This window comes from Heterodontus francisci, chromosome 18, assembly GCF_036365525.1.
Source record: "Heterodontus francisci isolate sHetFra1 chromosome 18, sHetFra1.hap1, whole genome shotgun sequence".
Lineage (NCBI taxonomy): Eukaryota > Metazoa > Chordata > Chondrichthyes > Heterodontiformes > Heterodontidae > Heterodontus > Heterodontus francisci.
In genome coordinates this window covers 89,174,091-89,188,201 of record NC_090388.1, presented here as the reverse complement: position 1 = coordinate 89,188,201, position 14,111 = coordinate 89,174,091, and the positions used below count along the sequence as shown (strand labels likewise).

Here is a 14,111-nt window from a genome sequence, read left to right as displayed (position 1 = left end):
TTGCAGTGGAGAGAGGGCTGGGGTGGGGTTTGCAGTGGGGGAAGGGATAGGGTGGACTTGGCAGTGGGGGGAGGGCTGGGGTGGGGTTTGCAGTGGGGAGAGGGCTGGGGTGGGGTTTGCAGTGGGGGGAGGGCAGGGGTGGGGTTTGCAGTGGGGGAAGGGATAGGGTGGACTTGGCAGTGGGGGGAGGGCAGGGGTGGGGATTGCAGTGGGGAGAAGGCTGGGGTGGGGTTTGCAGTGGGGGGAGGGCAGGGGTGGGGTTTGCAGTGGGGGGAGGGCAGGGGTGGGGTTTGCAGTGGGGGAAGGGATAGGGTGGACTTGGCAGTGTGGGGAGGGCAGGGGTGGGGTTTGCAGTGGGGAGAAGGCTGGGGTGGGGTTTGCAGTGGGGGGAGGGCAGGGGTGGGGTTTGCAGTGGGGGGAGGGCAGGGGTGGGGTTTGCAGTGGGGGAAGGAATAGGGTGGACTTGGCAGTGGGGGGAGGGCTGGGGTGGGGTTTGCAGTGGGGAGAGGGCTGGGGTGGGGTTTGCAGTTGGGAGAGGGCTGGGGTGGGGTTTGCAGTGGGGAGAGGGCTGGGGTGGGGTTTGCAGTGGGGAGAGGGCTGGGGTGGGGTTTGCAGTGGGGAGAGGGCTGGGGTGGGGTTTGCAGTGGAGGGAGGGCTGGGGTGGGGTTTGCTGTGGGGAGAGGGCTGGGGTGGGGTTTGCAGTGGAGGGAGGGCTGGGGTGGGGTTTGCAGTGGAGGGAGGGCTGGGGTGGGGTTTACAGTGGGGAGAGGGCTGGGGTGGGGTTTGCAGTGGGGAGAGGGCTGGGGTGGGATTTGCAGTGGAGAGAGGGCTGGGGTGGGGTTTGCAGTGGGGGAAGGGATAGGGTGGACTTGGCAGTGGGGGGAGGGCAGGTGTGGGGTTTGCAGTGGGGAGAAGGCTGGGGTGGGGTTTGCAGTGGGGGGAGGGCAGGGGTGGGGTTTGCAGTGGGGGGAGGGCAGGGGTGGGGTTTGCAGTGGGGGAAGGAATAGGGTGGACTTGGCAGTGGGTGGAGGGCTGGGGTGGGGTTTGCAGTGGGGAGAGGGCTGGGGTGGGGTTTGCAGTGGGGGGAGGGCAGGGGTGGGGTTTGCAGTGGGGAGAGGGCTGGGGTGGGGTTTGCAGTGGGGGGAGGGCAGGGGTGGGGTTTGCAGTGGGGAGAGGGCTGGGGTGGGATTTGCAGTGGGGAGAGGGCTGGGGTGGGGTTTGCAGTGGGGGAAGGGATAGGGTGGACTTGGCAGTGGCGAGAGGGCAGGGGTGGGGTTGACAGTGGGGAGAGGGCAGGGGTGGGGTTGGCAGTGGGGGGAGGGCAGGGGTGAGGTTTGCAGTGGAGGGAGGGCAGGGGTGGGGTTTGCAGTGGGGGAAAGGGCTGTGGTGGAGTTTGCAGTGGGGGAAGGGACAGGGTGGGGTTTGCAGTGGGGGGAGGGCTGTGGTGGGGTTTGCAGCGGGGGGGAGGGCTGTGGTGGGGTTTGCAGTGGGGGGAAGGGATGGGGTGGAGTTTGCAGTGGGGGGAAGGTATGGTGTGGAGTTTGCAGTGGAGGGAGGGCAGGGGTGGGGTTTGCAGTGGGGAGAGGGCTGGGGTGGGGTTTGCAGTGGGGAGAGGGCTGGGGTGGGGTTTGCAGTGGGGAGAGGGCTGGGGTGGGGTTTGCAGTGGGGAGAGGGCAGGGGTGGGGTTTGCAGTGGGGGGAGGGCAGGGGTGGGGTTTGCAGTGGGGGAAAAGGGCTGGGGTGGAGTTTGCAGTGGGGGGAAGGGATGGGGTGGAATTTGCAGTGGGGGAAGGGATGGGGTGGAGTTTGCAGTGGGGGGAGGGCAGGGGTGGGGTTTGCAGTGGGGAGAAGGCTGGGGTGGTGTTTGCAGTGGGGGGAGGGCAGGGGTGGGGTTTGCAGTGGGGGGAGGGCAGGGGTGGGGTTTGCAGTGGGGGAAGGAATAGGGTGGACTTGGCAGTGGGGGGAGGGCTGGGGTGGGGTTTGCAGTGGGGGGAGGGCTGGGGTGGGCTTTGCAGTGGGGAGAGGGCTGGGGTGGGGTTTGCAGTGGGGGGAGGGCAGGGGTGGGGTTTGCAGTGGGGAGAGGGCTGGGGTGGGGTTTGCAGTGGGGGGAGGGCAGGGGTGGGGTTTGCAGTGGAGGGAGGGCAGGGGTGGGGTTTGCAGTGGGGAGAGGGCTGGGGTGGGATTTGCAGTGGGGAGAGGGCTGGGGTGAGGTTTGCAGTGGGGGAAGGGATAGGGTGGACTTGGCAGTGGCGGGAGGGCAGGGGTGGGGTTGGCAGTGGGGGGAGGGAAGGGGTGGGGTTTGCAGTGGAGGGAGGGCAGGGGTGGGGTTTGCAGTGGGGGAAAGGGCTGTGATGGAGTTTGCAGTGGGGGAAGGGACAGGGTGGGGTTTGCAGTGGGGGGAGGGCTGTGGTGGGGTTTGCAGTGGGGGGAAGGGATGGGGTGGAGTTTGCAGTGGGGGGAAGGTATGGGGTGGAGTTTGCAGTGGAGGGATGGCAGGGGTGGGGTTTGCAGTGGGGAGAGGGCTGGGGTGGGGTTTGCAGTGGAGGGAGGGCAGGGGTGGGGTTTGCAGTGGGGAGAGGGCTGGGGTGGGGTTTGCAGTGGGGGGAAGGGATGGGGTGGAGTTTGCAGTGGGGGGAAGGGATGGGGTGGAATTTGCAGTGGGGGAAGGGATGGGGTGGAGTTTGCAGTGGGGGAAGGGATGGGGTGGGGTTTGCAGTGGGGGCGGGCCGGGGTGGGGTTTGCAGTGGAGGGAAGGGATGGGGTGGAGTTTGCAGTGGGGGAGGGGTTTACAGTGGGGGGAAGGGATGGGGTGGAGTTTGCAGTGGGGGCGGGCTGGGGTGGCGTTTGCAGTGGGGGGAAGGGATGGGGTGGAGTTTGCAGTGGGGGCGGGCTGGGGTGGGGTTTGCAGTGGCGGGAAGGGATGGGGTGGACTTGGCAGTGGGGGGAGGGCTGGGGTGGGGTTTGCAGTGGGGGGGGAGGGATTTTTAGATTTAGAGATACAGCACTGAAACAGGCCCTTCGGCCCACTGAGTCTGTGCCGACCCTTAACCACCCATTTATACTAATCCCATATTCCTACCACATCCTCACCTGTCCCTATATTCCCCTACCACCTACCTATACTAGTGACAATTTATAATGGCCAATTCACCTATCAACCTGCAAGTCTTTTGGCTTGTGGGAGGAAACCGGAGCACCCGGAGAAAACCCACGCAGCCACACGGAGAACTTGCAAACTCCACACAGGCAGTACCCAGAATTGAACCCGGGTCGCTGGAGCTGTGAGGCTGCGGTGCTAACCACTGCGCCACTGTATCGCCCAAAGGATGGGGTGGGGTTTGCAGTGGGGTGAGTTTGCAATGGAATGTTCCAGATGCCCTTTGGTCTGGTGTCCTGGTGCACGTAGACAGCTGTTCCTGGGATCTTTCTGGAGCAGTTCTCAGAGAGTTATAGAGTTTTACAGCACAGAAACAGGCCTTTCGGCCCATCGTGTCTGTGCCAGCCTCAAGCACCTAACTATTCTAATCCCATTTTCCATCACTTGGCCCGTAGCCATAGTATGCTATGGCGTTTCAAGTGCTCATCTAAATACTTCTTAAATGTTGTGAGGGTTCCTGCCTCTACCACCTCTTCAGGCAGTGAATTCCAGATTCCAACCACCCTCTGGGTAAAAAAAAATTTCCTCAAATCCCCTCTAAACCTCCTGCCCCTTTCCTTAAATCTATGCACCCTGGTTATTGATCCCTCCGCTAAGGGAAAAAGTTTCTTCCTATCTATCCTAACAATGCCCAAGCACTGCTCCTTGCAGTACCCCACTAGTAACAGCTTGCCATCCTGGGAATGACCCATTTAGTCCTACTCTCTGCTTTCTGTCTGTTCACCAATTTTCAATCCTATCTGTTCAGTATGCTGAAGAGTAGTCTTGTCCGCTTTTTGGGAGAACTACTGCATGTGTGGTTTCAGCTATCACACTGTATTGTGTCTGTGGATGGTATGCCGAGGACTTTAACTGTGTTATACCCAGATTATTCATAACTGCCTGTAAATTTCAGACAGAAAGTTGGAACCCTGATCTGACTGGATCTCAATGGTAATCCATATCGAGTGAAGAACTGGGTTAACTTCTCTGCCACTATCTTAGCAGAAATTGTTCTGAAGGAATGGCCTCTGGGAACTGAGTAGCCATATCCATAGTAGTGATCTGTTTTCAGTAAAGGTCCTACATAGTCTACCACCACCCGACTAAATGGCTCCTCAAAAACTGGTATGGGAATTAAAGGTGCTGTTTTACTGCAGGTTGCAGCTTTCTTACAATCTGGCACATATGGCACATTTTACAAAACTGCCCCATGTTCTCGTGATGACCTGACCAGTAGAAATGTCGACTTATGTGTGCTTGGGTCTACTGGATCCCTACATGCCCCATCACACGAATTGCATGGGCTATCCTTAATGTTCCCTGGCGATACTTGGGCGGTACCACTGTCTGGTGAACCACCGTCCATTCTTTGTCCGTAGTTCAGTAACGAGCTCTCCCCTTCCTCATCAGAATCCTATCTTTAATATCGTAGCATACCGGAACTCCCTCTGGCTTCGGCTTCGGTTTGAGCCGATTGCGCCTTACTGAACTTTGGATCGGTTTGCTGCGACTTGCTGAACATTTCCTTGGGATTATTCAAATCCCCAAAGAAAGTTTCAGATAGCCAAATATCTGTCTGTGGTGCCAATTTGACCTCCAATGATGGAACTTGTTTAGCCATTGCTTAGGCCACTACACATGAAGGAAAATTTCCTGAAACCTTTTCCAACAATTGCTCTGACTCCTTGACTTTCCTTGGCTACTGGAGAATCTACTACCTTTGCTCCGGCCAAATCATTCCCCAGGAGTAGATCAACTCCGTCTACAGGCAAACTGTGGTCAACTCCGACAGTTACCATTCCAGACCTTACGTCACATTCCTGATACAAAGGTACGGGTATATACTCCCTACCGATACCGTTCACTAAAACTTTGGCATTGAATACGCTATCTGGTGGAAGAGTCATGCCTTTCTCCAGCAAAAGAATTTGAGTGACTCCTGTATCCCTAAGTATAACAATAGGTTTATCTGTCTCACTGGAGGAATACTTTGACAAGAATTCCCGATAGCTCTCAGGTATCTTGTTCATGTTCCCCTGCACTCACATTGGTTTTTGTACATGGCCTTACAGTTGCAGTCAGAGCTGTAGCTCGATCTATCATACTGTCGGTCAGGGCCCCTTTCTCTGCATTGGCCTTGTGTACCCCCATAAGTACCATGGGTTTACTCTGTAACTCCCAGCAATCCGCACGAAGGTGTCCCACCTTGTGACAATGGAAACACTTAGTCCTCCGGACCTCACTCCCATACTCAGCACTTTCCTTTCTTGTCTGAGGAGGAGATCCTGGTACGTTTCCAGGGGTTCCTCCTCGTCCCTGGCTACTTGCCTTCCTTTCACCCTCCCACTTTCTTTCTATCTTGGGTTTGTGGGGGTGCTGGAAAAAGGGTTTGGACTTATTGACAGCTCGTCAGTGATTATCAGCCATCTCAGCTGCCTGTCTGGATGTTAAAACCTTCTGGTTCTTAGTAATGGAGGCAATGAATTTTTAATTTCCTCCAGGAGAAGTGTTTCCCTAAGGGTCTCCTACGTGGCCTGTACCTTTAGTGCTGCATCCAACGATCAGAGGTAATTTGCTTTACCCTCTCACCCTTTACCCTCGCAGTGAGGGCGGCACAGTGGCGCAGTAGTTAGCACTGCAGCCTCACAGCTCCAGGGACCCGGGTTCAATTCTGGGTACTGCCTGTGCGGAGTTTGCAAGTTCCCCCTGTGACTGCGTGGGTTTTCGCTGGGTGCTCCGGTTTCCTCCCACAGCCAAAGACTTGCAGGTTGATAGGTAAATTGGCCATTATGAATTGCCCCTAGTATAGGTAGGTGGTAGGGAATATGGGGTTACTGCAGGGTTAGTATAAATGGGTGGTTGTTGGTCAACACAGACTCGGTGAGCCGAAGGGCCTGTTTCAGTGCTGTATCTCTAAATATAAAAATATAAAATTCTATTTCAGTCTACCCAGGCTGTTTCCGGAGTTTTCGAAATTTCTGCTTGTTAGCTTCAGGGACCAACTCATAAGCAGCAAGAATAGCCTTTTTTGCCATCTCCTAATCTGCAGAAGCCTCCTCAGAAAGAATGGCCTAAACTTCATGAGCTCTGCCAATCAACCTGCTTTGCTTGAGCAATTTCCAGTTTTCTTATTCTTTCACATGCAAAGGCCAGTGGCAGGCTGGAAGATTGGGAAACTTTTAAAGATCAACAAAGGGTCACTAAAAAAAGTAATAAAAAGAGCAAAGGTAAGTTATGAGAGAAAACTAGCGCAAGATATAAAATGGATAGCAAAAGCTTCTTTAAGTATATAAAAGGGAAGAGAGTAGCTCAAGTGAATATTGGTTCCTTGGAGGATGGGACTGGGGAGTTAATAATGAGGAACACAGAAATGACAAAGACTCTAAATCAGTATTTTGCTTCAGTTTTCACGGTGGAGGACACTAGTACCATCCCAATAGTAACAGGTAATGCAGAGGTTATAGAAAGGGAGGAACTTTGAACAATCATCATTACCAGGGAAAAAGTACTGAGCAAACGATTGGGATTGAAGGCAGACAAGTCCCCAGGGCCTAATGGCCTACATCCCAGGTTCTTAAAGGAAGTGGCAGCGAAGATAGTGGATCCATTGGTTATAATATTCCAAAATTCCCTGGATGTGGGAAAGGTTCCAGTGGATTGGAAAAAAGCTAATGTAAAGCCCTTATTCAAAAAGGGAGGGAGGCAGAAAGTAGGAAACTATCGACCAGTTAGTTTAACATCTGTCATTGGGAAATTGTTAGAATCCGTTATTAAGGAAGGAATAACAGGACATTTAGAAAGTCAAAACACAATCCATCAGCGTCAGCATGGTTTTATGAAGGGTAGCTCATGTTTGACTAATTTTCTAGAGGTCTTCGAAGCTGTAACAAGTAAAGTGGATAATGGGGATCCTGTAGATGTAGTTTATCTGGACTTCAAGAAGGCATTTGATAAGGTGCCGCACAAAATACACAAGTTAAGATCACATGGGGTTAGGGGCAGTTTATTAGCTTGGATAGAGGATTGGCTGACCAACAGAAAGCAGAGAGTCGGGATAAATGGTTCTTTTTCTGGTTGGCAAGATGTAACTAATGGGATGCCACAGGGTTCAGTCCTCGGGCCCCAACTATTTACAATATATATTAATGTGTTGGATGCAGGGATAGAAGGTACTGTAGCCAGATTTGCAGATGACACTAAAATAGGTGAGATAGCAAGTTACAATAAAGAAATAAGAAATTTACAAATTGAAATGGATAGGTTAGGTGAATGGGCCAAAGTTTGGCAGATGGAGTTTAACATGGATAAGTGTGAGGTTATCCATTTTGGTCGGAAAAATAGAAAGGCAAATTATCTAAATGGAGAGAAACTTCAGAGTGCTTTGGTGCAGAGGGATCTGGGTGTCCTTGTGCATGAATCACAGAAAACTAGTATGCAGGTACAGCAGGTAATAAGGAAGGCAAATGGAATTTTGGCATTTATTGCTAAAGGAAAAAAAAAAGGAATAGAATATAAAAGTAGGGAAGTGTTGCTGCAACTGTACAAGGCATTAGTGAGACCGCATCAGAGTATTGCGAACAGTTTTGGTCCCCTTACTTGAGGAGGGATGTAGTTGCATTGGAGGCAGTTCAGAGGAAGTTCACTAGATTGATTCCAGGGATGAGGGGTTTGTCTTATGAAGAGAATTGAGCAGTTTAGGCCTTTACTCTCGAGTTTAGAAGAATGAGAGGATATCTAATTGAGGTATATACGATGATTAAGGGGATTGACAAAGTAGATGTAAAGAGGATGTTTCCTCTTGTGGGGCAATCTAGAACGAGAAGTCATAGTTTTAGGATAAGGTGTAGCAGATTTAAAACAGAGATGAGGAGAAATTACTTCTCTCAAAGGGTCATGAGTCTGGAATTCACTACCCCAGAGTGCAGTGGATGCTGGGACATTGAGTAAATTTAAGGAGGAGATCGACAAATCTTTTATTGGTAAAGGCTTGAAGGGTTATGGAGAATGGGCAGGAAAGTGGAATTGAGGACGAGATGAGATCAGCCATGATTGTATTGAATGGCAGAGAAGGCTCGAGGGGCTGAATTGCCTGCTCCTGCTCCTAGTTCTTATGTTTTGTTCTTTTGGCTGCCTCATCTGTTTAGCTATCTTTTCAAAAATACCTCTATGTCCCTTTCCTGAAACTTCGGGGAGGGCTTGCACAAAATTAAACAGCTCCCCACTGGGTCCTGGGTTGGAATCAAATTCTTCATCAGAATTTTCCCTCGAGTCAAGGCCACCCTTTTGTTTCAGTTCCAGCCTCTTCAGCTGGTATGCTCTTTCTCTCCTTTTCTTCCCTTTCTGTCTCCTGCCGCTCTGCTTGCTCCCTTTGAAATGCCCTTTTTCCTTTTCCTTCTCTCTGAAATTCTAGCTCTAACCTTCTGGCACAGACATGATGGGCCAAGTGGCCTCTTTCTGTGCCTTAAACTTTCTATGAACTTCTTCCTGTCCAACTGCGTCTGTGCCAGTGTTACCTTGTCTTTTTCCAATTCTACTCGTCCCTCCAGCTCTTTCACTTCAATCTTCAGCTGTCTGGCCACCAGTACCTGAATTTCGGGTCTCCTAGCTTTTGGTCTAATATGTACCTTCAAGTACTCCATCACGTTTCACAGCTCGCCAGTGGACAATGCCTGTAAAGAATCATCATTAGCACAAACGCACTTGCACCAAAGTAGCCATTCAGGTAGTGTAAGCTTAACTCTAATACACAAGAAACCTGGCATTTTCCTTTCCCCTTTTCAATTATTATTACCCCACTTACAATTGCACTTCATCGGCTTTGGGTTAAGCCAGACCGAGCCCCCAATTATATGTTATGACCAAGGTTGCAGGAATGCACTGTCTTTCTGTAGTCTATTACTCCACTGGTCACAACCTAGATTTCAATGTTTTACCTAGTTACCGATATAGCCATTTATATACTTTATCTTCATTTCAGAATAAAAATCTGCCAACCAGGTTTCTTTAAACAACAAAATTATTGATTTATCACAAAACAAGACTTATTCAGTAAAGATGGAAAGCTTATTAACACAGTTTGAAATATGAAAGTATAAATATATACCTTTTCAAAATCAAAGTGATTACCGACAACGCAGCCGGCAGCTGACGTCATCAGACTGCGCCAATCTGCGCACATGCAAATTGACTCCTACTCTCTGTGCATGCGCTGCATTCAGCATTGCCAGGACTGGTTGGCGCATGTGCAGATTACGTCATCGAGTAACGCAGGGAGAGAACGGGGGGGGGGTGGGGGACCTTGGTGGTGGCGGGTGCGCTCTCCTCCTCCCCCCGGCCCGCCGACTCGCTCTCCTTCCCCCCCCCCCCCCCCCCCCCCCGCCCCCCCCACCACCCACCCACCGGCCTGCCAGCTCGCTCTCTCCCTCCGGTCATTGTGTGCTGCCATGTGTTTAGGTTGCTTTCGTGTGATCATTTGAGCAGCGCCATCTTTAGTCCTGGCAGCTGCTGACGTCGCAGACTGTGACGTTTTAGTGGCACAGGCTGCATTTGTGCATGTGCCACTGCAGCGCCATCTAGTGGTAGCATTGTCAGCAAACGCAGCCTTTCAAAATAACCTAATACTCATGCGCACAGTGGTTGAAGAAAAAAAATAAAAATGAAAAAACTGGCTCTGCAGAAATCGACTTTAAAATAAAATACTTTGTCCAAGTTATTGTCAATTCTTGAAGAAGCAGGTTAGGATATGGATGTTCCAGATGGCCTTTGGTCTGGCGTCCAGTCTGTTCCCAGGATCTTTCTGGAGCAGTTCTGTTCAGTACGTTGAGGAGTAGTGTTGCAGGCTTTTCGGGAGAATTATTGCATCAGTGGTTTCAGCTATCACATTGTATTCTCAGAAGACTTTCCAAAGCAGGTGGAAAAGGTGGCTTCTCTCTTAGCAGGCTATGCCCCAGCTGAGCATTCAAACAGTTCAAGCCCAAATCAGAAATCCAAAACTCCTGACAACCATAAACTTAGACATGTGACTTCTCTGTCAACAACTCCAATTGCCAGCAAGGCTCCTTATGTTTATTTTACTTCATTATCTCTTCCAGTAAGTGTTTTTCTTTAAATCCAAAGTGTCCTTCCAGTAACCTTTATAAAAAAAAACAAATCCAGCATCTCCTCAGTCTTTCAAATGAAACAATTTTCGCAATCTTTTGAACACGAGTCCTCAGAAAATATTAATAATGGAAGCATCTTCATGACAATAGGTACTCTAATTGACAGGAATGTGACTAGTGGGGTCCCGCAAGGATCTCTGGTGGGGCTTCAGCTATTTAGCATATTCATGTTGATGGGATTGAAAGCTACATATCCACGTTTGCTGATGACATAAAGATATGCAACATTGTAGCAGTGTTAAATGATACAGATATTGATAGCTTAAATGAATGGGCAAAACTGTGGCAAAAGAAATTCACTAAGTAAATGTGAGGTCATCCACTTTGGATCCAAAACGGATAGACAGGGTACTTTCCAAACGGTGACAAGCTAGAACAGTGGAGGTCCAAAGAGACTTGGAGGGGCGGTGGTGGGTTCCAGGTACGTGGATCATTAAAATCCCATGAGCAGGTACTGGAAAAACTCCAAAAGGTTACTGGAATGCTGGCCTTTATACCTAGAGGATTAGAATACAATGGGGTAGAAGCCATGCTTCAACTATAGATGTTGTTAGACCACACCTGGAGTACTGTGAACACTTCTGCGCACCACATCTTTGGAAAGATATATTGGCCTTGGGGGGAGTGCAGTGTAGATTTGCAAGAATGATACCCGGACTCCAAGGGTTAAATTATGAGGAGAAATTACACAAACTACGGTTGTATTCCCTAGACTTAGAAAGTTAAGGGGTGATTTGATTGAAGATATTAAGGGAACAGATAGGATAGATTGAGAGAAACTATTTCCACTAGTTGCAGTGTTCAGGACAACTGGAAATGGTCCAAGAATTAGGGCCAGACCGATTAGGAGTGAAATTAAGAAAGACTGCTTCATGCAAAGGGTGGTAGAAGTTTGGAACTCTCTTCCACAAATTGGCAATTAATGCTGGATTGATTGTTAATTTTAAAACTAAGATATTTGTTATTAAAGAATATGGGGAAAAGCCAGGTATATGAAGTTCAGTTGCATATCAGCCATGATCTTATTGAATGGCAAAACAGGCTCAAGGGATGAACAGACCTACTTCTGTTCAATGTTCGGGTTTATGTTTGGGAGATGTTTGGGCCTGATTTTGTTTTTGTGGAAGAGCCGGGTTTGGGTCCGCGAGAAGGTCGGGTTTGGGTCCATGAGAGGTTTGGGTTTGGGTCCGGGTCTGTGAAGGGGTACGTTTGGGTTTGAGAGAGGTTCGAATTCGGGTTTTGAATTTGCATTTTAGGATGAATTGTTCTTGGTTTATGTTGACAGTGGCACTGTTTTCATTGCAGGCCAAGGCATGGTATGGTGACTCTGGATGGTATTGTAAATGAGGCAAAGAATATTCCTGCATACCTGCCGAACGTGTTGGTTCTGAAGGAAGCTCTGCAGAAAGCCAAAGACTGGATGGCTAAAGTAGAAGCTATTCAGGCAGGTTTGAGGCATTTGAACTTTCCATAAGTAGTAGAAAGTGATCATTGCTTGTCTACAAGCTTTCACTACTGTTGTAAAGATTGTCCTACTCCCATATTCTCTCGTCAAACCAGGATTCCATGTCCATGAACGTAGACAGTGGACTGGTCCCTTGCCATCTTTCTCATGTCACCTATAGCAGAACTGCTCATTAAGTCCAGAGTGACTGATTTAAATTTGCTTCTCCCTTCATTCCTTTGAAGAAGTATTTGTTCTTCACTTTCCGCTTGCCTCTCAGTGTTGTGGGTTATTCAGGCCTGAGCTCACCTTGTTGGGGAAACCAATGAACAACTTTCATTGTCCTACCAAATTGCAAGATAAAGCAATTTCCTTGATGGAATGAAGCTGCTGTCAAAGTTAGCATACCTGGTGCAGTGTACATGGTCACAGATTTGCACACTAAATATAATCCAGAGCTAAATATAAATTCTATACATTCTGTAAAGTTATGGAGTCATTACTGTGTACTAATAACTGGTTGTGTGGTATAATATTTACAAGCTACATTCTCACCTCTCCCATTGAAACAGCAGTGAGGTCATTACCTAGTAAACCTGAAAGGCACATTTATCAAAGGGCACCGGAAGAATCTCTTAACTGCTTCAATTTAATTTTTTGGTGTTTGCAGTGGAGATAAAATGTGGTCATACGCTCAGGGTGGAATATGATACTGAGATTGCCGACAGTTTGGTTCAACTTGAAATAGTTGTTAAAGGGGTGGATGGAATTGGTGTCAAGGTTGCATAGTTTGTGATTGGGGCATTAGTCTTGCCAATTTTTAACTGCAAGACATTCACTGCATCCAAGGGGACGTTGGCCAAGCAGTCTGGCTGCACTTCCTGCAGTGGGGGAGTTGAGAGAGCTGGTAGAGAAGTAGAGCAAACTTTTGCCGAGGGACAGTGTTCTTTCATTACTTAAATACAGACATCAGTTGTAACAAGTGCAGAATCAGATCTTTGTCTTTAATGAGCTCATGTTACATAATCCAACATGAGTACTAAGTCAAATCATACAACACAATTCCATTTAAATAGTTCTTTATTACTGAGTTCAAAATTCACAACAGAACTCAGGCACCAAACTACACAGTTCCAGCCTGACTATAACAAACCGTGGTTTGCTCTAAATGCTGATACCAATCCTCCCCTTGATCTCTACGTTCCATGCATACTAACACTAAACTACAATAACATTAAAAGAGAGGCATAGAGTACAAAAGCATGGAAGTTATGCTGAACCTTTATAAAGCTCTGGTTCGGCCCCAACTAGAGTACTGTGTCCACTTCTGTTCACACTTTAAGAAGGATGTGAGGGTCCTTGAGTGAACAAAAGAACAAAGAACAGCACAGGAACAGGCCATTCGGCCCTCCAAGCCTGCGCCGATCTTGATGCCTGCCGAAACTAACACAGAGGAGATTTACCAGAATGGTTCCAGGGATGGGGGATTTTCGCTACAAGGTTAGGTTAGAAAAGCTGGGGTTGTTCTCCTTGGAGCGAAGGAAATTTGAGGGTAGATTTGATACAAATGTACAAGATTATGACAGGTTTAGATAAGATAGTAAAAAGAAAAACTGATGGTACAAAACTAGGGGACACAGATTTAAGGTTTTGGGCAAGAGCTGCAGGGCGAATGTGAGGAAGAACTTTTTTACATGGCGTGTAGTAATGACCTGAAACTTTTAAAAATTCTTTCATAGGATGTGGGCATCGCTGGTAAGGTCAGCATTTGTTGCCCATCCCGAATTGCCCTTGAACTGATTGGCCATTTCATAAGGCATTAAGAGTCAGTCACATTGCTGTGGGTCTGGAGCCACACATAGGCCAGACCAGCTAAAGATAGCAGATTCCTTCTCTAAAGGACATTAGTGAACCAGATGGGTTTTTACAACAATCGATGTTAGTTTCATGGCACCATTACTGACACTGGCTTTCAATTCCAGATATTTTTATGAATTGAATTTATTAATTAATTGAATTTAAATTCCACCAGTTGCCATGGTGGTATTTGAACCAGTGTCCTCAAGGCTTTAGCTTGGGCCACTGGATTACTAGCTGTGACATTACCACTATGCTATCTGTTCTGTGCTACACCGCTAGCAGGATACATTTTCTCTCTACTCTTTGTATTTTGAGATACTTTGTGTGATTTTTTTATATGGTTGCGTGCATTTTGTTTGTCAGTATTAAGAAAGAGAACAAGAGATGAGCACAATTATGACTCTGAGCTTGGAGCAGGACTGCCATTTCACCTTCCCCTAGTCTTTAATGGTTGTCCAAGGTGGCCTGCTCAAAAGAAATGCCATTTTTGGGTACCTTCCCAGTTCCGG

At 48.6% G+C, this 14,111-nt stretch overlaps 1 protein-coding gene across 2 annotated transcripts in view; it reads left to right on the top strand.

Moving 5' to 3' along the window:
* The window catches only part of kdm5a (lysine demethylase 5A), a 390,488-nt gene that overhangs the window by 293,817 nt on the left and 82,560 nt on the right, over positions 1 to 14,111 (top strand). For both annotated transcript variants that reach the window (XM_068051114.1, XM_068051113.1), the window contains one exon: positions 11,604 to 11,742. In XM_068051114.1, the coding sequence (XP_067907215.1) occupies positions 11,604 to 11,742 (139 nt within the window). The remainder of the gene's footprint in view (positions 1 to 11,603; positions 11,743 to 14,111) is intronic.